The 24,098-nt window shown below is 39.9% G+C and overlaps 1 protein-coding gene across 1 annotated transcript in view; it reads right to left on the bottom strand.

Moving 5' to 3' along the window:
- CACNA1D (calcium voltage-gated channel subunit alpha1 D) overlaps window positions 1-24,098 on the bottom strand; it is a 5,051,180-nt gene that overhangs the window by 230,521 nt on the left and 4,796,561 nt on the right. The window contains exon 43 of the mRNA XM_044077483.1: window positions 23,313-23,476. Within this exon, the coding sequence (XP_043933418.1) occupies window positions 23,313-23,476 (164 nt within the window). The remainder of the gene's footprint in view (window positions 1-23,312; window positions 23,477-24,098) is intronic.

Raw genomic sequence — 24,098 nt, 5'->3', positions numbered from 1 at the left:
TCCTGGAAAGTGTACATAGTTTTGTGTACTTGATGAGAGTTAAAAGGGGTTGGATGATTTTAAAATGTATATACTTTTTGGTTTCTTGATTGTTTTGATTGAAGTACTTTGAGTGAAACATAACAAAATAGGTTCAATTTCTGAAAACATTTATGAGAATATTGAAAATGGAATATATGAATTCAGTATCACAGACTCAGACAATATTTACATATTATTCTCAACATACAACAACTGGGCTAGACTGGATAGAAATGATATTTTACAGAAGAATGTGTATTTAGTAGAAAGGTTTGAGATCTATACACTAATTATATCAGTTCATACATCAACAAAAACTATGATAAAGATGTGGTGTAATGATGCAAGAAATGAGATACTAGTACTTTCCTACTTATCTGTTAAAAAAGTGGAATTTACGGAACAGGTAGTTGATATGATTTGAGAGTTATTAAGGAAGACAGAAATTACTTGAAAATGAATAGCTAGTGAGTGGGGGAAAGCAAATGGAGTTGAAAAACATGTTGCAAATAAGAGAGTGAGAGAATGAGATTTGGGTATGCAGTAATATGAATTATGTTGATAAAGGTTAAAGCATTGCAAAAGAAGGGGAGATTCTCAAAACAAGAACAGGAGCAATTTTTGAAAATTTTTATAAAACAGTGGACTAGAGGACCAAGGACAGGCATAAATGGAAACATTTACAGAAGACTTAATAATACCAAGGTTACAGGAAGATGAGGCTCAACAATTAACAGCTATGACAGGAAGAGACGAGAAAAAATAAAACAGTGATGTATAAATCACTCAACAGGGAAGTATCCAGAAACAGATGGTATACCAGGGACATTCAGACGTCAGCAGGGAAGAAACTGATAAGGATCTGGAAGGTTTTGTTTAACAGTATTTCAAAGGGGGGATACCAAATTCTTGGAAGAAAACCATGGTGGCTGTTATTTCCCAAAGAGAGCAAAGTGCATTCAGATTCAGCTTCATATAAACCCTTTTCAATTTTACCATGATAATAAAGTGTTTTAGGTCTATACTGCCTAAGAGAATGGCAGAGATGTTACTAAAGTATCTAAATAAGGATCAGTGTGGTTTTGTGGAAGGCAGGCAAACATCACCATCATCATTATTAGCCCCCCTTTTACCCCATTTTTTCCTATATGAGGTCAGGGTAGTATGTTAACTATCGCCAACTCTCTCAATTCAGTGCCACACTCATGTCTTCTTCAACACTCATACCTGACTGTCGCAGATCTTCTTTCACACAATCCATCCACCTCTTTCCTGGACATCCTCACTTCCTCTTACCTTCTTCCTGTCTGTCCCAAATCATCCTCACCAGATTGTCTTCTGCCTTTCTGCACATGTGTCCAGACCACCGTAATCTCTTGATCTGTTCTGCAATTTGAGCTACTTTGGCCTCTGCTCTTATGTCCTCATTTCTTCATCTGTCCCACAGTGTACATCCTGCCACCCTTCTCAGACACTTCATTTCTATAACCTCCAGCTTCTTCAACTGTTCTGCCTTTACTGGCCAGGTTTTTGGACCATACAATAGTACTGGTCGCACCACTGTCTTGTACACCTTACTTTTCAGCTTCTTTGGCATTCTTCTGTCACAGACGATACCAGATACTCTATGTCAGTGGGCTGCAGCCCCTCTGATTCTAGCTTTGACCTCTTCATTTAGACTTACCTTCTGCTCAACCACCCCTCCCAGCTACTTAAAGCTGTTTACCTGTTCCATTATCTTCCCTTCTATCTCTATTCTTGGCTTCTTCTGATTTCCCCAATTTGCTGCCATTACCACTGTGTTATCTGTTCTTTGTTTCATCCCATGTGCCTTCAGTTTTGCATTCCATTCTCCTATCCTTTGCTGAAATTCTAGCTCAGAGTCTGCCTGTAATGCCACATCGTCTGCATACAGCAACTTTGTAGATCTGCCACCTCCGACCTGTTTGCTAATGTAGTCCATCACCAGTACGATCAGAAGTGGGCTCAGAGCTGAACCCTGGTGTACACCCACTCCCACTGAGAACACCTCTGTGAGGCCAAACACTGTTCATACTTGAGTCATTGGGTCCTTGTACATAGCCTGCACTAATTCTAATAATGTTTCTGGAACTTCAAACCACAGCAGTACTGCCCAGATCAGCTTTCATGGGACCATATCATATGCTTTCTCCAAGTCTAGGAATGCCCAGTTGGACTATCGCCTCATCTCTAGCTTCTTCTCAAGTATCTGTCTCACTGCACACATCGGGTTAATTGTACTGCATCCTGATCTGAAGCCAAACTGCTCATCTCCCATCTTACATTCTACTACACTGCTTATCCATTTATCAATCACCCTCTTCAGAACTTTCATGCAATGTGATAGGAGTTTGATGCCTCTGTACTGCTCAGAATTGTGGATGTCCCCTTTGTTCTTGTACACTGGCACGAGTATGCTTATTCTCCAGTCATCTGGGATATGTCTTTCTCTCCACACTGCAATGAGTACCCTCAGGAGCCATTTCACCCCTATCTCAACCATCATCTTTATCATATCTGCTGTGACCTCATCTGAGCCTGCTGCTTTCCCTGACTTCATTTTCCTTAGTGCTGTTCTTGCTTATTCTAGAATGGGCTCCTCTTCTTCTCTCATCGTAGGCTCTTTCTGGGTCAGTACAGCTTCTGTGGGGTTTTCTTCATTCAGAAGCTGCTGGAAGTACTCCTTCCATCTGCCTTTGATGTCCTATGGACTGGTGAGCAGGATGTTGCTGGCATCCCTTATGAAGGGTGTCTGACTGTCTTCTTTATCTTTCTGTCTTTGCCTTGCAACCTGATATAGCTTCTTTGTGCTACTTACTGAGTCACTTTCCAGAAGATGGTATAGTGCCTCCAATACCCTATTCTTTGATATTGCAACTTCTTTCTTAGCTTCTTTGTTAGCCACCCAGTAGTCCTTCCTAACCTAGTCATTTTTTTCTCTCTCCCGCTTCTTCCTCCACTCCTTCTTTCTTTTGATGACTTCCTGGACTTCTGCATTCCACCATCAGCTTTCCTTACGTAATATATTTCCATACCTGGCTCAGCCACATATCTTTTCTGTAGTCCTAACACATCCTGTTTTTAGGCGCTGCCATTCCTGTTCAACTCAACCTATTTCCTCCTCTTCTTGGGGTGCTACATCCCTGAGTAATTCCTTGCACTGTTGTACTTTCACTCCAGTCAACTTCCAGGTCTTCAGCCTGGTCTCTGTTGACATTAGAGACTTCTCTGACCATTGTTTGCAGCTAATTGTGGCAACTAGTGGTTTATACTGTGGGCCAACTGTTTCACTGGGGGTGGCTTGGTGACACTGCAATCATGGATTCTACCCCAGTGCCTTTTCCTTACTAGGAGGAAGTCTACCTGAGCTGCATGTTTGCTACTCTTGTATGATACTGTGACTGTCTCTCTTTCTGAAAAATGTGTTGGCTACTATCAAGCCATTTGCCAGACAGAAGTCTAGAATGGCTTCTCCTTCTTTATTCCTGTTGCCCCACCCATGTGGACCCAGGCAGTCCTCATAACATGTTCTGTCTCTCCCAATATGTGCATTCAAGTCACCCATTATCAACACCAATTCATGTTGGTCTGCTTTATCTAGTAGGTCCTGCAACTGCTTTCTGAATGCACTCTTTTCCTCACTATCACAACCCTGCTGCGGGGCATAGGCTGAGATTATAAATACTGCCCTATCATTACACTGGATTCTGACTATCATGAGTCTGTCATTAAGACTGATGATATCCTTCACTGCCTTCTGAAACCTCTCTGTCACCACAGTACCTACACCATTTCCAGCATGCCCCCCCTCCTGAGTAGTAGAGTCTGGATTCCAAGCCAAGTGGCTCTGCTGCACTGCCCTTCCATCTCACCTCTTGGATATATAGGATGTCCAGCCTCCTCCGTATCATCATGTCATCCACTTCCAAGCTGCGTCCTGTCAGTGAACCTACATTAAGTGCAGCAATTCTTAGCTCATGTTTGGCAGGATGGTTGGTTTTATGCCCAGCTTTCTCTGAACAGAGCTATCCCAGGTAACCCGGGCTGGGCAACTAGACACCGGCCTAGCTTATTGACCCAGGGCTGCTGGGCTTTATGGTGGGCACACACTGGCCAACAGGGGCACATATACCCTTCCCACCATTAGCAAGAGTCCCTGGCGTAGGTCAGAGGAGACCGGGTCCTCAACCCACTTATCACTGGTAACTACCCATGCCCATTTTGGCGACATTAGTCAACATGACCGAATCACCTAGAGCCATATTTTACACCATCAAGTGGCTAGCCCTGCCACGGTGTGCAGTCTGTGATCCATGTTCTCCTATCTTGAGGATACTGTGTACCACAGTACATGCCTATACCGGTTGCTCTGTACAACTCTTCCCCCTATAAGGCACCAAGTAGAGTCTGTGTTGCTGCCTAAAGCTCCAGTCATTGGTGAGTTTGAGATGGAAACACTCAGCATGTTTTTCCGATGTGGGAGAAATCCTCACGGAGACACAGGGAGAACGTGCAAATTCCAAACAGGCATTGGTTGGAGGTCAGGATCGAACCTTGTACCTTGTGCATGGGAGGCGAAGACCTTAAGCATTATGCCAACTGGCAGGCAAACATTTGACAACATTACTAGAACAATGATGATCCAGAAGGAAGCAGAGTTTAAGATAACACTGCTATTTTTAGTGGGTGTTGTTGCATAGAAACCATTCGATAGAGTCCTCTGGAATTTCATGAGTAGGACAATGGAACCATTTGCATTCCCTGAGAGACTGGGTTAATAAGTTAGGATATATGAAGGGTCATAGACAAGGCTGAACATGGGAAAGTTCCTTTCGAATAAGCTGTGTTTGAACAAAGGAACAAGGCAGAGATGTTCTTTTTCTTAATTGTTATTGTTTTATATTTAAAGCCGTAAGCAAATAAAATAATGAATTTGTGAATTCAAGGATATAACTAGTATGATACACCGAAAAAATAGGGAGGATTTTGGATTTAAGTCCTTAAGGAAAATAACAACCATACAGAATATTTTATTCATAAAGTGGCAAAATAATAACCATATACAATATTTTATTCATAAAGTGGCAGAAAACATTCAGAAAATTAAGCCAGTACAGGAACACAGGAATGAGATTTCACCAACAGGTATGTCTGCAAGTAGGGGTACAGGTAAGAGGGAGAAGGAATTTACTGAACAAAATTAGCAAAGGAGTCAATATATTGGTAGGAAAAAAAAAATATATATATATATATATATATATATATATATATATATATATATATATATAGTTTCACTTCATAATCTCGAATTGCTGAAATCCCGAATTTCAGTAACCAGAGACTATAAAGTTGAACCATTCACAATACCGAAACCCACAATCCCGAATCACACAATCACGAACATACATACACCATACACCACATACACACACTATTCCACCCTGCAGCACACAAACCACACAACCCTACACTACATATAAGCAGGGGGACAAGCTCCATGCACTCCCCATGTGGGGGGCTGTGCCCCCCACACACACCCTACTTATATATACCAACTCCGAGGTCGCACATAACATAAAAAAACTCACACCACGCCATCCTCCACTCGCTCACACACAAATACACATCATACATACATAAACACCAACAAATCCAACACTCACATTCACGCACCTCCCTAACCTTACTCACACAAACACTCACTCACTCACCTGCAATCTCAGGCACCATAATGCTACACACGACTACCGGAAATGCATAACATAAGCACGGATTCAAGATATTCGAATTTGCTCTTATGCACTTTCAGCATTCTGGTTTTCTGCTTCGTGATCTCGGGTTACTGAAATTCAAGATTTCAGTAATTCGAGATTATGAAGTGTAACCATATATATATGTACAGACACACACACACACACACACACACACACACACACACACACACACACACACACACATATGGGTCTACTTTGTTTCACTGAAAGCTCAGTTCACTGAATTTGAATTCATCCTGACCAAATCGCTGAAAGCTCAAATTAATGAAAACTCATTTCACCGAATCTCATTTCACTGAAGTGTAGTACTGGCACTGTGTAGAGTGCTGTAAGGCAAGTAAAAGCTATATGCCCTTTTCCCCACTGCAGTGCAATCTCGGAGTTAGTACATATAGTTGGGGGTCTGTGGGGGGGTGTAACCCCCCCCAGTTTGGTTTTAGATTATATTTCACCGAAAGCTTCAAAACAATACATTTTAAACCACAGACACGCATACTTACAACACCAATGGCCAACTCTTTCCAGAAGACAATATATACCCAATATATGCCTCCCCAACTGTATATACTAACTCCAGGATTGCACTACAGTGGGGAAAAGGGCATATACCTTTTACTTGCCTTACAGTACTCGATACAGTGCCACTACTTCACTTCAATGAAATGAGATTCAGTGAAATGAGTTTTCAGTAATGTGAGCTTTCAGCAATTTGGTCAGGGGGGGAATTGAAATTCAGTGAAATGAGCTTTCAATGAAACAAAGTAGACCCATATATATGTTTATGAGGAAGAGGTAATGGAGTGCAGTGAGGCTAAGGAGAATTTTGGGCTGCGAGTTAGAGACTGCCTTCCCCATCAGGGACTGATAACAGAGTAAATGCAAAGAGAAAGAGAAAGGGGGTGCTACGTGAAAGACCAGCTCTGGTAGAGTTTTTAGTTAGGTCTAGAACAGAAGTTGTTGTTAAAGGGATAACTAGTAGGATAGCTAGTAGGGCATATAAAATATTGCATGGTACCTATAAAAATTAATCAGAGGAAGTTAGAAAAAGAGAATGGAAAGCCAATTTAAAAGGAACAATGGAAAGAAAATTGTAAGGCTCCTAGGTATGCAGCAAAGCCCAGAATGTTTAGGATTTTTGCAAGCAAGTGTTTGCATAAGTAGTTTAATACACCAAGAAGCCTTCACATGATTTTTCCTCAGGTAGCTAGCAAATGCTGGGAGTGTCAGGGGGGAAGCTTAGGGTGGTAACTGAATGAAATTGTTAAAAAGAAAACATATGTATAATGCATGAAAGTAATAATGGAAACATATTGTGGTTTGTTTTAATTTCTATTAACATATGTGTACCTAGGTCATAGTTTAAAATATGATGATTTCATAAAAATGTTAAAAAATATATATATTTATACATCTTCATCTTTTAAGAAATAACTACGAAGAATTCTGGGTATCAACAGTGTCAAGTATAACTGTATGTAAATTTATTATGTATATGTGGATATGATACCTAACTCTTACTATTGTGTAAGCATTTCTTTGGAACAATAAATCCATAGTGGTGTAAAGTATCCTACAGTGTGTTATGAATTACATTCTCCACTGTTCTAATCAAAATTTGCTATTCATGCTGTGTTCTAGTGCTCCATCAAAAAGGTATGTTTTACAGTATGCCACCAATGGTCTAATATGAACAAGTTATTTATTGTATGTTCACTACCAGATATAGGATCACAGGAGATTACGAGGCTAATGGCCCTAAAGCCTTTTTAAGCCTAACCATTCATGTCCCAGTTTTCCCAATTATCAATGCCGAAGGACTAAAACAGTTTTGGTACATGCCTGAGCCTTAGGGCGGATGTGACCTGTGGCAGACCTCTGTCAAGGATCCAGGCACCTCTTCCCTAATGAGGATCTGGGGCATGCTATCCAGTCCGTAAGGGACATAGATAAGCCGGGGTGAATTTGCAATTTCCCATCATCCAGTGGTTCAAACTGCATTTGAGTAGGCTTAGGGAAGACCTCTGCTTTACATGTATGGAGAGTCTGTTTCAGAGATGGGGTAATCCCTGAGACACACACCTGTCCCGCTAGTATGTTTTATGTCACACACGACATTTAGATCCTTAGACTGGGTAATTCTAGTACTGCCCGTTTTGGAATGTGTAGCAGATCCATCAAGCCTGGTTTGGAGAATGCCTTGTAGGTAGGCATAGATCGCCCAGTAATCTGTAGGAGACTAAGTAAAGGGACAGAGTTTTGAGGTGTTCCACACCCATACAGGACACATTATTTACACCCTGTATTCTTTTAGTGAGGAATCTTTGTGGCCACTCAAGCTGTTGCAAAATCTGATCAAGTATATGTCAAAGGGTGAATTCTATTGGTCTAAAGAGGGTTGAGTATAGTAGGATTGTGATCTTCTTGCATCTAGACACAATGCTCTTGCTTATAAGTTGCACTATGTAGAAGGAGTTTCTCACCACTATAGACATAGTGTGATCAAATTTCAGGCTACTGTCAACCTGGGTTCCCAAGTCCCTTACCAAGTGCTCTACTCCTTGGGAAGTGTTATCAATGTTTTAATTTACATGGGTGGTTGTCTTCCCGAAGGGTATATTTATGTGTTTTTTGGAATGAGTTTTAGACTATGGCTCTAGCACCAGTATGCATCTGTGTCAGACGCTCCAGGAGAATATCTACATTTCTGGAGGATTCAATGACTGCATCCAGCTTGCAGTCTACAGCATATTTGGTCAGCCAAAGGCCCACTTCATTTGCCATGACTTCAGACAGGTATATTCTGAACAGGAGAGGCCCCATTACAGAACTCCATGGGACACCACTAGTAAAAAGCCTCTTGGTGGAGGTGGATTCTCCCACACTAAATTCATGTGTTCCATCAGTGAGACATTTGGCTATCCATCTGGTAGGCAGTGTGATTTATACTAAAATGTGTGAGTTTGTCTATAATACCCAATTGAATTACTGTGTCAAATGCATTTGTCAGGGGGACATAGGCAATATTCTCCATTCTGCCTTTGTCCATAGCTCTAGTTACATTCTCAAAGAAGTCTACCAGGTTCAGTAGATATAACCTGGCTTCTTATGTTTTTGTTTATCAGGTCCATGATAATTTCTCCCATGGCATTGCATATAAAACTAGTCAAACTTATGGGTCATTGTTTATCAAGTCCATGATAATTTCTTCCATGGCCTTGCATATAAAATTAGTCAAGCGTATGGGTCAGAATATAATCTATATCAACTGCATTAAGGTGATTTATATATAAAATTGTATGCACAATGCAACTACAGTCCTTGATATACATTAGGTGAAATGTAGTTAGAATATTTATTAAATGCAGATAACTATATTTCAAGATAAACTGCCTAAATTTCACATTCTGTGGTTATCAATTTTTATATTGCCTTAACACCCCAGGTTGTTGCTGAAAAGGTTCCTTGGATCCGATCACTTACCTTGTTGACAAACGTAAATACAAAAAATACCCATGTACTCTGTATGTACTTCCAAATAAAGGACTTCAGAAACATGCTACACATGTGGAAAGAGGAGACACAACCAATTCACAAAACATGTTAGAAAGCAGGCTGCACTAGGAACTGTTGGAGCAAAGTCATGATGCCTGAACAAATATCACAGTGATTCCCAGCAGCATAACAAGATAAGTGGATTTGACAGAAAACTACAAATGAGCTTTCTCTTTGCAACTGAAGAAAACCTAGAGTTTTTTTCATCATCAAAATGTACCCATTCAGCCATTCAGTTGCACAGATTTCCTGACTTTTTCACAAAAATCCATCTCATGTACAACAAAATGTGGATCAATAAATATATAAGACGACAATAAGCCAAATAATGTTCAGAAATTAAATGACAAGGGTGAAGACCCTGAAAAAATATTACACGTCCTCAATTTCTTTCAGTGCTTTTAAAAGCAAATGATAAAATACTACAAACATCACTGCTTACAGTTAACAGAAATGTACCCAAAGATGAAGGTTATAAAAACAATAGTTAGGATCACAGGCAATGCAAGGGAATTGAGTCTTATGATCATTTATGCCTTGTCAGTATCTACCCTCAGATTTAACCTCTTCTCATAACCACACAATCATCCAGTTCTTGTCTGAAAGAAGAAAAGGTATCACATTGCTTAATATATAGTGGATGTGCATTCCAGATGTGGGGAAAATGTTGTGTAATGAACCTATCTCCCCACTTTGTTTTATTTATCTGCTGGTGAAGATTTACATCCCCAGTTCTAGTACTTGAGGGAGTATTTGATTTATGGAGCTATAAAAGATCCAAGACGATTGGGTTCTTAATGACTCAGAAGACAAGGCACTACTGAGAGTCTATGTTGTTGTCTTTTGGCTTTTCCTGGTTAGGGGTCACCACAGCGGAACTCCGGTCCGCTAATGACTGGCAGTAGATTTTCACGAACACCGAGGTGCCAGCTCGATGTTCAACCTTCAACGAAGGCACGCCCATTTACGCATGTCTTTCGAACGCCCACCCAACCACGGGGAGGACATGCAGACTCCACACAGAAGGCACTCCCTGCACTCCAGCTGAGAATCGAACGGGAGAACCTCTTGCTGTGAGGTAACAATGCTACCGCGGCAGTAGGTCTATAAGATACTGAATTTAGGGACAGTGCTTCCAGTGTTTTTGATAGCTTAGGGAATTTAAGCTCATGATCTTAGTTAGGAACAAATCTCCATTTTTAAACACCTTTATTAAATTACCACTTAAGACATGCGTAAACATACATTAACAGAAAAGAAAACAAATCATACTAACATTTTCCCTTTTACATACATTATACATCACAAGTCTTTTATTTCTTTATAACTGCCATGAGTCCACCATTGCATAATTTGTTCAATTCCTGTCTTTCATAAAGTATCACTTTGTCTCCTGAACATTATCCTGCATGTACTGTTCCCACAATTTCCAATTATTTCTATGTAATCTGCTCATTTCCTTTTCTACAGATCATTCTTCCAGTTCTTTTATCTCTTTTATAGTATTCAGTACTTCAAAAACAGTTGGTTTAGACTCTGATTTCCATTTTCTAGGAATTGATTTTTTGAGAGCCAATAGAGATAAACTTGAAGTCTCACTATGTCTAGGCAATTCAGATCCTGTGCCCCGGCTCAAAAGAATAATTTCATTAGTTACAGCCATTTGGTTATCCAATATTTCTGACAGAGTACTCTGTATGGAATTTTTAAAACCTGCCAACTTATTACTTTCCCAAAACATATCTTCCCAGTTACCTCTTTCCTCCCCATCACACCTCCAACATTTGCTATCTGCCTGAGGAAGAATTATTTGGAGTCTGCTTGGGGTATACAAATACCTATGCAAACACCTTCAAAAATCCTAAGATGCATACCTGGGAGCCATACATATGTCCTTCCATAGTTCCCTTATAAACTGATTTTCCAGTCTCTCTTCTCAATCTTTCCTAAACTCCTCTGACTGATTCTTATAGTTATCATGCAATATTTTACATACCCTACTAATTATCCCTTTTTTAACAGCAGTTTCTGTCCTAAATTCAACTAAACACTTTACCAGAGCAAGTATTTCACTTAGGATTCCCCTATCCCTTTCTTTTTGTATGTACTCTGATATCAATCTCTGGTAGGGGTTATACCCACTCTATTCCCTTTCCCTCTCTAGTTATTTGCTCCAAATACCTTGGTTCATTTGCCAGTTTTCTCCTGTTAATTCCAGTCCCTCTTGCCTATTTTATGTACTCCTACTTGCAGTCATCCCTAATGGAAAATCTCCTTTCTCCGCTCTCTTGTTGGCTTAGTTCTTAGAATACTTTCTACTACTTTATGAGTAAAATCTTCTGTATGGCTGTTATTAATCTCACTAAGGATCTGCATCCAAAATCCCACTCTCTCCTTATTTCTTGAAATTTCCCCTGCTTCAACATCACCCCTTCCTACTTATGCTTGTGTTTTTTATACACACACACGCGCACACACACACACATATATATATATATATATACATATATATATATATATATATATATATATATACACATATATACATACATACACATATGTATGTGTATATATATATATATATATATATATATATATATATATATATATATATATATATATATATATATATATATATATATATATATATATAGGTCTACTTCTAAATTTTGAAGTTTCAAAATTTCAAATTTCTTACGGTCAAGACCATAAGATCAAAGTTTTGAAACTTTAAAATGTAAATGAAAAAATAAATAAATAAACTTTTTTTTTTTTTTTTACATTTTTGCAGTGAGACAAGCCCCCCTGCAGCCCACACCCCTTGCTAAAGGGTCTATAGTATAACAACAAAAAAAACATCTCTTCGAACACCTAAACACTGACACCTAATAAGCAAAATCCAAAATGCATGAATGGCCACTTCTGCAAATTTTTTCACAGGAAAATATTCACTTGGCCGACCAACAGGAAAACAAACTTTCAAACCATAATCAAGTGGGGGGCTTCACCCCCCCCCCCTAAGTAAATATACCAACTCCAAGATTGCTCTACATTGGAGAAAAGGCAAATTCCCAATAACGGCCAAGGGAATTTTTTTCCCTGTGAAAAAATTCACAGAAGTGGCCATTCGTGCTTTTCGGATTTCGCTCATTAGGTGTTGATGTTTAGATGTTTGAAGAGATGGTGTTTCAAAGTAATGATATAGAGCCTAATTAAATATATCAACTCTGAGATCACACTACAGCAAGGAAAATGGTAAATATACCATTTTGCGCTGTACTGCAATCTCCACTTGAGCGGTTCGATACTTCAAAACATCAATCATATGGTCTTAACCATAAGAAATTTGAAGTTTTGAAACTTTGAAATTTAGAAGTAGACCCATATATATATATATATATATATATATATATATATATATATATACACACACACACACACACACACACACACACATATATATATATATATATATATATATATATATACACACACACATATAAATAAGCATTAACATTTTAGTTCTAAAACATCCCTTCGAATCAGGTAATCCTAAACTATCTTGTTCTTCCTCCTCTCCTCCCAGACAAAATCCTGCAACTCTTTCTTAAATATTGTCCACAACTTGATAAAAATATGCTTGACCTGTATATAAAACTAAAGGAACTAAAAACATTTTCACTGCTTGTATCTTGCAATCCATATCCATTAAAAATAATTTATGTAGTTACCATAATGTTCCATCTGTGTTGTCCATTTTCATTCTTCCTCAACTGTTGGGGTTCAGATTCGCTCCTCGGATCTGACTCGGCCATTACTACAGCTCATGGTAACCAAAAAGCTCTTGAGCTTCTCCCCTACCCATAATGCACCAACCCCTAACATACCTCAGATCTTGTTTGTTGACTTACCTAAGTTGTGCCTTTCGGCTTTTCCCAGTTAGGGGTCGCCACAGCGGAACTCCGGTCCGCTAATGATTGGCAGCAGATTTTTACGTGCCGAGTTGCCAGCCCTGACGCACAACCTTCAATGAAGGTACGCCCATTAATGCATATCTCCACACAGAAGACATTCTAGCTGAGAATCGAACAGGACAACATCTTACTGTGAGGTGACAATGCTACCGCAGCACCACCATACCTGCTAATACATATGTGTATACACACACACGCATATATATATATATATATATATATATATATATATATATATATGTATCTACATATATCTATACATAAATCCTACAGAAGGAACTATATCTGGAGCTCAGCATTAAGGACAGTGGTGCCCTTACAACATCTTGTTCTTCCAGAAGTCTGTTGTGATAAAGGTTAGGGAGGTTGAAGGGCAGGAAGTTGAGAAAGAATGAAAATGGACAACACAGATGGAATGTTGTGGTAAGTACATAACTTTTTTTTCTGATGTTGTCAACTTTCATTCAATATTCAACTGTTGGGACAGAGTCCCCAGCTACCTAAAATCCTGGGTAGACTCTAAGGAAGGATATACCCGAGCACAGTTGAACAAAAGACTGCGCTTCCCCTCAAGACCAGATACAGTTTGTAATGAGTGATAAAGGTATGAGGATTGGCCCAGGTTGCAACTGCACATATGTTGTCCACGGAAGCCCTACATAGAAACACTGAAGAAGTTGCCATGGACCTAGTTGAACGGGCTCAAATATTTTGGTACGGTTAGACCCAACTTGCTATAGATAAAAGAAACACAATCCATCAACCATCTGCCTGAAGTTACTTTTGTAACTGGTTTGCCCAATTTCAAATCTACAAAGGAGACAAATAATTGATCTGTCTTCCTAATTTCTTTTGTCATATGTAAGTAAAAAAATAATTGTGTATGAACTTCCAATAAATGCAACATATATTCACCTTTGTTTGCAAATTTAGAAAAGAATACTGCAAAATTAATGGACTGATTCATATTTGATTCTGACACCATCTTGGGAAGGAAAGACACACTGGTACGCAATGTGACTCTATCCTTATGAAAGACCAAGTAGGGAGGTTTAGATGACAATGCTTGAAGTTCTGAAATTCTTCTAGCAGAGGTAATGGCCACTAGAAAGACAGTTTTCCAGGTCAGAAACTTAAGATCACATTTAGCTGGTGGTTCAAAGGGGGAATGAATTAAGGCCTGCAGTACCAACTTCAAATCCCATGGTGGAGGAGGATCTTTATATGGGGGTTTAGTAGAAGTGCACCTCTCAAGAATGCTTTACAAACCTTGGAAGAGGCCACAGAAGAATATTCAAAACCAATATGAAAGTTAGATATTGCTGCTAATTAAACTTTAACTGTAGAGAAGCTAGCCCCCTCATTAAAGATTATTGCCAAAAAATCAAGAATGCTATATATCTGAGCTGAAAAGGGATCACTGTGTTTTTGCTGTGACCAGCAAATGAACCTTTTCCACTTACTTGTATAAAGTTTTCTTGTAGAAGGCTTATGGGAAGCTAAAGGAATATGAGGGACAGGAAAAGAAAGCATCAGTTTGTCTGGCTATTAATGGAATTAGAGAAACCACACTGTTAGCTTTAGGTTTGAGATATGTGCATGAATCATATCTGTCAGATGAAACAGGAGGTCTAGAATCAGATCCAGAATCCAAGGTTGGCAAAGCAGATGAGGCCATAGGAAGGAGAACCAAATCTGCCAAGGCTAGTAAGGTGCAATGAGGACGACTCTGCTCTTCAGCCTGGCAGCTTTCTGCAGAAATAACTGGCAGATAAGCATAAAGTAGACTGGGGGGCCAAATGTGAAGTAGAGCATCCCTTGGTGATACCCCTTAGGCAGGAATTAGGGCAAAGTAGGTGCTGCATTTGTTGTTTAGAGGAGAAGCAAAAAGATTGCAGCAATGCTGGCCCCAATGAAGAAAAATAATTTCTGTCACTTTCATCTTGAAAAACCACTCGTGAGGTAGGAGAATGGACCTGCTCAAATTATTTGATAGCACAGTGGACTTCCCCAAGATGTGTATTGCTATGAGAAAGCAGATGGATGAGACTACCCATTGCCACACTCTGAGTGCTTCTTGACACAAGAGGTAAGATCTAGTTCCTACTTGTTTATTGATGTACCAAACTACTGACATTTGCCTGTTTGAACTGCAACTGTCCCTAAACAGAAAGTGCCTTGGAAGATCTGCAATGCTAACAGCACTGCTCTCACCTCTAGAACAATGATATGTAAATTGGCCTCTTTGGTGGACCAAGTGCCTTGGACTGTTTTCCCCAGGAAGTGCCCCCCAATCTGGGAAGTGTCCATGGTCAATATGGACTTGGGTTAAAGGAGAATGAAATGACAGACTTGTAGAACGTGATCTGACTGAATCCACCACCAGAGGTAGCTCTTACACACCTGAGTGATTCTTACTTGCACAGACATTCGCTGGTAAAGAATCGACCACTGTGTTATTAGCAACCAATGAAGAATTCTCATATGAAATATTGCTAATGGGACTAAGATTTATAACAGTTGACACTGACCCCAAGCTTGAAGGATCAACTGGGCTGAAATTTTGGTATTGCAAATTATTTTTATGACCTGGAATCGGATAGTCTGAACTCCTGACAGAGGAAGAGAGGCTGTCACTAATATTGTATTGAACAATGCTCGTATGAATTCCAACATTTAAGTTGGTTCTAAGACTTTTCGTAATTTACAGTTATCCCCAGTTGAGAATAAATCTGAAGTACCTGATCTCTTGCTCTTGTTAGTAGATGCCTGATTGAGGCGGTGATGAGCCAGTTGTCTAGATATGGAAAACTTGGAATCCCTGCAGTCTCAAATCAGCTACTACCACTGCCATGCATTTGAGAAACACCCTGGGGGCTGTGGTGAGGCCAAAGGGCAGTGTTCTGAACTAATAAAGACTGGCTCCCAGCCAGAAGCATAAATACTTTCTGGGTTGTCTGTTAATTTTTATACGATAGTACACATTTTGAAGGTTTGTTGAGCACATCCAGTCGTCCTTGCCTAGGAAGGGTAGAATGGACTGAACCGTGACTGTCTGAAACTTTGTATGTTGAACTGACTTGTTCAAAGTGCTCAGACCCAAAACTCTCCAGTCCCATTTTGTTTGGCACTAAAAAGAATTTTGAGTAAGTTCTGGATTCTATCTGGTCTGACAGAACCTCTTGGATAACAACTTTTTCTAGCAGCTTTTGTACTTCTAGTACTGCTGCTTTCTTCCCTGTGACTGGGTGGAACATCGGGAATTTTGCATACAGATGGAGCTGGAAGGGAAACGGGTATTATACAGCCTCTGGAAATAATTCTCTGCACCCATGTATCTCTTGCTATACAGTGGATATAAAAGGTTTACACTCCCCTGTTAAAATGCCAGGTTTTTGTGATATAAAAAAATGAGACCACAATAAATCATTTCAAAACTTTTCCCACTTTTAATGTGACCTGTAACCTTTATAACTCAATTGAAAAACAAACAAATCTGTTAGGGGAAAAATATAAAAAAATAAAAAAATGTACAACACACTGGTTGCTTAAGTGTGCACACCCTTAAACTAACACTTTGTTGGAGCACCTTTTGATTTAATTACAGCATTCAGTCTTTTTGGGTACACATCTGCCATCAATTAAACAGACTCTGATTAACCCCAAATAAAGTTCCGTTGACCTAGTAGGATTTTACTTACATTTACTTAGTTGCCTGCTACAGCAAAAGCCATGGTTCACAGAGAGCTTACAAAGCATCAAAGGGATCTCACTGTTGAAATGTATCAGTCAGGAGAAGGGTTAAAAAAATTTCCACAGTATTGGATATACCATGGAACACAGTTAAGACAGTCATCAAAAAGTGGAGAAAATATGGGACAACAGTGACACTGCAAAGAACTGGACGTCCCTCAAAAACTGATGAAAAGACAAGACGAAAACTGGTCAGGGAGGCTGCCAAGAGACCTACAGCAACACTGAAGGAGCTGCAGGAATTTCTGGCAAGTACTGGTTGTGTACTACATGTGACAATAATCTCCCGTATTCTCCATATGTTTGGACTATGACAGTCTTTTCTTACACAGAAAAACATCCAGGCCCAGCTAAAACTTGCAAAACAATATATCAAGTCTCCCAAAAGTATGTGGGAAAATGTGTTATGGTCTGATGAGACCAAGTCTGAACTTTATGGCCATAATTCCAAAAGGTACATTTGGCACAAAAACAACACTTTGCATCACCAAAAGAACACCATCCCCATGGTGAAGCATGGTGGTGGCTGTATCATGCTTTGGGGTTGCTTTTCTTCATCTGGAACTAGGGCTTTAGTCAAGGTGGAGTGAATTATGAACAGTTCCAAATACTAGTCACTTTTGGCCCAAAATCTTCAGGCATCTTCTAGGAAGCTGAAGATGAAGATGAATTTCACCTTTCAACAAGACAATGACCCCAAGCATACATCCAAATCAACAAAAGAATGGCTTCACCAGAAGAAAATTAAAGTTTTGGAATGGCCCACCAAGAGCCCAGACCTAAATCCAATAGAAAATCTGTGGGGTGACCTGAAGAGGGCTGTGCACAAGAGATGCCCTTGGAATCTTTCAGATTTGGAGTGCTTTTACAAAGAAGAGTGGCAAATATTGCCAAGTCAAGATGTGTCATGCTGATAGACTCCTACCCAAGAACACTGAATGTTGTAATTAAATCAAAAGGTGCTTCAACAAAGTATTAGTTTAAGGGTGTGCACACACAACAAATTATTAGTTTAAGGGTGTGCACACTTATGCAACCAGCGTATTGTACATTTTTATTTTTTATATTTTTTCCCTAACAGATTTGTTTGTTTTTCAATTGAATTGTACAGGTTAAAGGTCACATTAAAGGTGGGAAAAGTTTTGAAATGATTTATTGTGGTCTCATTTTTTTATATCACAAAAACCTGGCATTTTAACAGGGGAGTGTAAACTTTTTATATCCACTGTACCTAGTCAGGCTCTCTGGTGCAGGGATAGTGGACCTGCGATTACCTCCAGAGGGGGCCAATCAGGCTTCCTTTCAGGAGTGCTGATAAGGTCTATCACAGAAAGAATCTCTTGACCCTTGGTTTTGCTGGCCTCCCCTGCCACATGACGTGGATGGTGTCATCCATTAGTGTTCTCCCCTCTGCCTGTAGGAAAAATTTCTCCATGTGTGTCCTGGAAAGGACCCTGGGACTTCCTGAACAACATCTTTTGACCACCTCATTGATTCCTAGAAAAAGGATCTTTGAGGGGGGGTCAAAAAACACACGCCCACTGCAGACAGGGTCTTTCCATCCTTCTCACACCTGGATAATGTGTCCTTCACTTTTGGGTCACACAACAAACTGCCATCAAAGGATGCATTGACAAATGAGGACTAGAAAGGCTCCACAAAATCACATAAGCACATCCAGTCATGTTTTCTAATGGATATGCCTGGACCCGCTATCCTTAAGGCACCTTTGGAAGCATGTGAAATACGTCTCATGGATGAATTTGAAATGGATTGGAGAGGCCAGAGACAATTAAGCCTTAGCAGTAATGGTCCCTGAAAGGGATTTTGATTCTTTAATCAAGTCCCTTTGTAGCCTAGTAGAATGTGCCAAATAGTTCAGTGACCTAAGGGTAGAAGTCGCTGATGCATACACATGATTCCCAAATATGGCCATCGCACTAGACTCCCTGTTAGAGGGATGAACAGAGGAACTTTGTTCAGCAAGTTCCTTCTTGGTGGCCGCCACCATGACCATGGCATCCATGGGCACCCCTTTAATCCAGAATTCCTTCCCAACAGGTGGAGGCAGAATCTGATCTGGCCATTTAGTAATTAGCTTAACTGAGTCAGACTCCTTCTGCGCCAGCCTAGAGAACAAATCAATGAGCTCATCAGTGGACGGAGTAACCCAGGAGGTCGATAGGTCATCTCCAAAGGCCTACAGAAATACAGTTTCCTATGGTGAAGAGCTGTTGGAGGTCCTACCACCTCTCTGCTTCAGGATCTCAAGGGTGTCTCTAAATGAGACATCCTCTGGAGGTGATCATGGGAACCCTTCTCCTTCACAGAAATCAGTATCCTCAGTGACTGACTCTTGCGGACAGTCCAAGTGACTCCTCTTACACTTTCTCTTCTTAGGGACTTCCTCAGTGGGATGCTCTGGTGAAGTGTCAGAAGAGATCAAGAAACCCTGCTGGGTAGTCTGGGGGTCTTGGGCTGGCTGTGCCTGTGGTGTACAATGATCTGGCTCCAAGCACAGAGACATCTCGGAACTAGATTGAAAATCCAAGGGGGTTGGATCTATCCTTCCTGTCGGAACAAAAAATACTCTCTTCACTACCTCAAAGACAGACCACTCCAGAGAGAAGGAAGGCCTCATCTCCAAGAAGGCAGACTTCTGGACTGCTGCCTCCCTCTGCCATGAAAGCAATCTCCCCAAGGAGGAAGTTGGAGCTGAGCTATCCAGTGCTGAAGCACTGAGGCGCAGAGATGGCTTTGAAACATAGACTCCAGTGCCTCAGACCCGATAAGGAAGTTTTGGCTCTGGGAGTCATCTGGATCCAAAGATGTCTGAGCCGGTTTACTCAGAGTTAGCTTTGGATCCAAAGATTGTGTGCTTGTACCTTGTATCACTTTTGAATTACTATACTGTGCTTGTGATATTTATGGCATCTGTGTCTACACCCTGTATCTTCCTGCCTTATTGTAATGTCTGTACAGCATTTGCTCCTGCCTCATTACAGTGGGTATACAGTATCTCTTCTTCTGTCTCATTAGTGGCACTAAAGTACTACTCTTTATTACTTAATACCCATTCCATTAAATTTCCTGATACCAAGAGGCTACATCTGCAAACCTGCTGCCGCACATGCTGAAACGGAACTGGCAGAAAGGGCAAAGATGGGGAACAAAGGCATCCTTACATACACTGCAGAAAGGTGGATGGGATGGACATATTTGGCAGCACTGTACAAAGAAGATGGGAAAATCATAGAAGACTGGAGAAAAAAAAATCAAAGGACGTGAATGAAAATTTCACTTCAGTCTTTATGAAAGAAAGCAAGGGGGGCAGTGTCATTTTGGATGGCAGGTATGGCAGAGTGGGAACAGCAGTGACCAAAGAATAAAAGCTTGAAAAGACAGAGACAGACAGAGAGAGACAGACAGAGAGGAAACTGGTTTTCCTAAAGAAGGATTAAGCAGATGGTTGTCTCCAGGGTATTCAAGACTGATTAATATGCTGGCACATCCCATGAATGAGGTTTTCAACAAATCACTGCTCACTGCAAAAGTACCTGAGGAATGGAAGACACCAATGGTGGTGCCCTTAACTAGGGGGAGCAATGATAATGCAAAGAACTACAGACCTGCTAGCATAGCAGAAGTAACAGGGAAAGACATACACAAAACCCTGAGTAAAAGACTGTCTGCTTTCCTAAAATACATCTTCTAGGAAAATGATCACCAAAGGTTCACCATTAGTTGAATCTGTCAGACAAACCTGATTCAGTTCTATGACTGTGCCACATGAGAACTTGTAATGTGAGTACAAGCTGACATGGTTGAGCAGAACTTTTGAAAGGCCTTTGAATATGGTCCTGTAAAGGTGGCTGCCAGAATAAAATAAGTTGGGATAGGATCAATACTAAGGAAATGTACTGCAGCATAGATGAATGACAGGACACAGTTGGTTATGGTGAGCTGGAGAACATCAAAAATAAAGAAAGTGACTAGTGAAGTATCGCAGGGGCTGAGCCTGGGTCCAGCCTTCTTCAATGTGATCACTTTAGACATCTCTGAGGGAAAATAGAACAAGAGCAATTGATGACATAAAATAAGCTGCAGTGGTGGAGGATGAGAGAAGTTTCTAAAGAAGGATTTGAAAGGCTAAAAAGGTGAAAAGCATCAGATGGTTTCCATGCAGACAGACAGACAAAGTACTGCACCTGGACTGCAGCATTTCTGCTGCAAAGCATCAGTTAAGGGAGTGACACTAATGGCAACAGAGCAGGAAAAGGATCTGGGAGTGCTGATCATACCTGGAATGGACAAAAAGCAGAATGAGAAAGAACTGACAGCGGCCAACAAGATGCTGGGGCGTGTCATTATGGAGAAATACTCAAGAAGCTATATTGGGCCTGGTTCAGGCTGCATCTTAAGCACTGTCTGCACTTCTGGAGGCTATACAAAAAAGTCAGACATCTTGCTACTGGAAGGAGACCACCAGAATGGTGCCTTTCACTTTTCACTAGAGACCAAAAGAGACAAGGAGATGTGTTCTGAATGCACACGATCGTTGAAGAGGTCATTCTGAAGAGGAAGAACAGACACGCTGTGGAGAGGATGCAGGTAGAGGATTTTAAGGACAAACTACTATTTAGATGTGTGAAAGTACTTTTTCATGTAGAGGGCTGTGTATCTATGCAATGAACAACTTGAATGGGTGGTGGAAAGGTATTCAGGGGTGCATGGGACAAGTGAAAAAGTGGAGACAGGAATAGACTGAAGTCAGAATGAATGCTGAATGCAATTAAATAGACTAAATTTCTGTACTGTCTCCTTCTGCCACCATGAAAATATAACTATTTATAGCAAGAGTGCTACACCTGTACTCTGCTGTGTTGTAAACTGCTACACTTCAAAGAGAAAAAATAATACCATGGAGATTAGTAGTGAATAAAGATAACATTTCTATAAAGGAGCAAAATGCAGCATGTAAACATCTCTGTAATGGTATAACCCGCTCCAATGGACTTAATGTAGAAATGCTGCTTTATTCTGTCCCCAGCCAACCCTACCAGCTGCCTTAGTCTGGTCCCTAACTTGGGTTTCCAGTGGCAAAGGCAAATGGCTTGCATCTATGCTATATGGCTGGAGGACTCGTGTCAACTCTCCACGGGTAGTTTCAATGAAGTTAAAAAAATACAAAAAATCATCACTGAAACTAACTTCAGCAAACACTGCACAAACGTTTTTTGCAGGGCAAATTCACCCCCTATGTGGGGGCCCACTCCCCTGACTTACATACACCAACTCCAGGGTTGCATAACAGCGGAGAAAGAGGGAAACTCCATTGTCAGAGAAGTTAGTTTTTACGAACAGTGTTCAAACATGTTACATACCTTCACCAGTTTGACATGTTCCCCTAGCTGGCAACTTCCTGATTTACTGTATCTAGACTGTGCCATATTATGGAGTCACAAGAAGCACTATGAGACTAAGACAGACTAGAAAACAAAATAATGCACAGTGTGACAGTCCTCATCAATCTATATCAGATGTATAACACAGTACAAGGTTAAGCATTTAAAGTGATACTGGGGCATTTGTAATGCATAATACATCATGATGTGATGAAAAACATGTTTTTTCAGTTTCAAACTTTTTTTTAATGCATGGTCATTAAAGGTATTCTTTAGCTATATTCCTATTCTTTGTCAGTTTGTTTCTCTGTCTCTGAAATTACTTCTAGATTGTTTCATCACTGAATTAATGAATAATACTAAATAAAAAATAAACAGGCATACTAAGCACTTGCTATGTGTTCAAGTAATTTAAAATGCTACTAATACAACGTACAGAGGGAGCACTCACTATTCTGATACCCTACTAAAAGATGAAATTTTAGTTTCACGAATACAAATTTCAAAAAAATATGCCACCCACCTTATTTACCTGAGTGACAGCTACTAACTTGTTTTGATATCCAGTGGCTAGGCAGTAGAAAAGAAGTACAGTGAAGCGAAAAGGGCACACAAATGGCAAATTATAAAATAAAACAATTCTCCATGTGTGATTGAATGCAGTCTTTTTTCAGCAGGAAATTTGTTGATTGGCTAACAAATGACTGTCAAACATTTGCAACTACAACTATTTCCATCTTTCCAATAAAGTAATCATTATACAGATCTTTATAGCTGTACTAGCAAAATGTATTTTTTATATCTGTACTTACATGTAGGTGTTGGAGGTAGCAACCGTCTCCTTGGTGACCGTTTAATATCATAATACATTTGGGAATCTTCTTCTTCAAAAGCCCTGTACAGATGGTGATAACCTTTTGGTCTGTCAAAATCAAGGTCATTGCTAGTATATCCTTCTGGGTAGTCATATGCATACCTATTTTGCGTGAACAAGTAGCATAAATATTGGTAATGTTTCTGTGTTAACATTTCTATAATAATTATATTCTGCAACATAATCAGTTAAGCTGTGGCTTAATGAGTTTCACAAGAAATACAGACCAACCATGTAACAGTAAGTATTTTACTTAATTTGCATTAGCATATATTCTACTGTCATTCATTTTGCATTAATTGCTAACTGATTTTTAAGAACAACAGATGACAAAGTGAAACAATTATTCCAGAATCTTCTAAGAATGCCTGTAAACAGAACATTTTACACAGCAGTCAAAAATATTTTCCAGGTAAATTGCCCAGGTATCCGCAGTTCAGAAATATATCTCTGGAGTTTTAAATAACTTTAAGGGAAGACATAATTAAGGACAATGACGGAAAGAGTTTATTTTTAAGAAAACAGTACATTTAAAGGCAGTTGGTCTTATATGCAATAGTAGTATGGTGTGTTGGATCTGACTCCCTATTGTAACTGACAGTCACGCAATTACTTAAACAAATATAACACTATGCTATTCTCCTTTAAAGTCAAAAAATGCATAGTCATCCCATTTGGGAAAAACAATACACCCACGAATTACCACATAGGTGACAGCTCCCTT

The sequence above is a fragment of the Protopterus annectens genome, chromosome 7.part0, assembly GCF_019279795.1.
Source record: "Protopterus annectens isolate FY-2018-M chromosome 7.part0, PAN1.0, whole genome shotgun sequence".
Taxonomy (NCBI): Eukaryota; Metazoa; Chordata; order Ceratodontiformes; family Protopteridae; genus Protopterus; species Protopterus annectens.
This window is presented reverse-complemented; position numbering and strand designations above follow the sequence as displayed.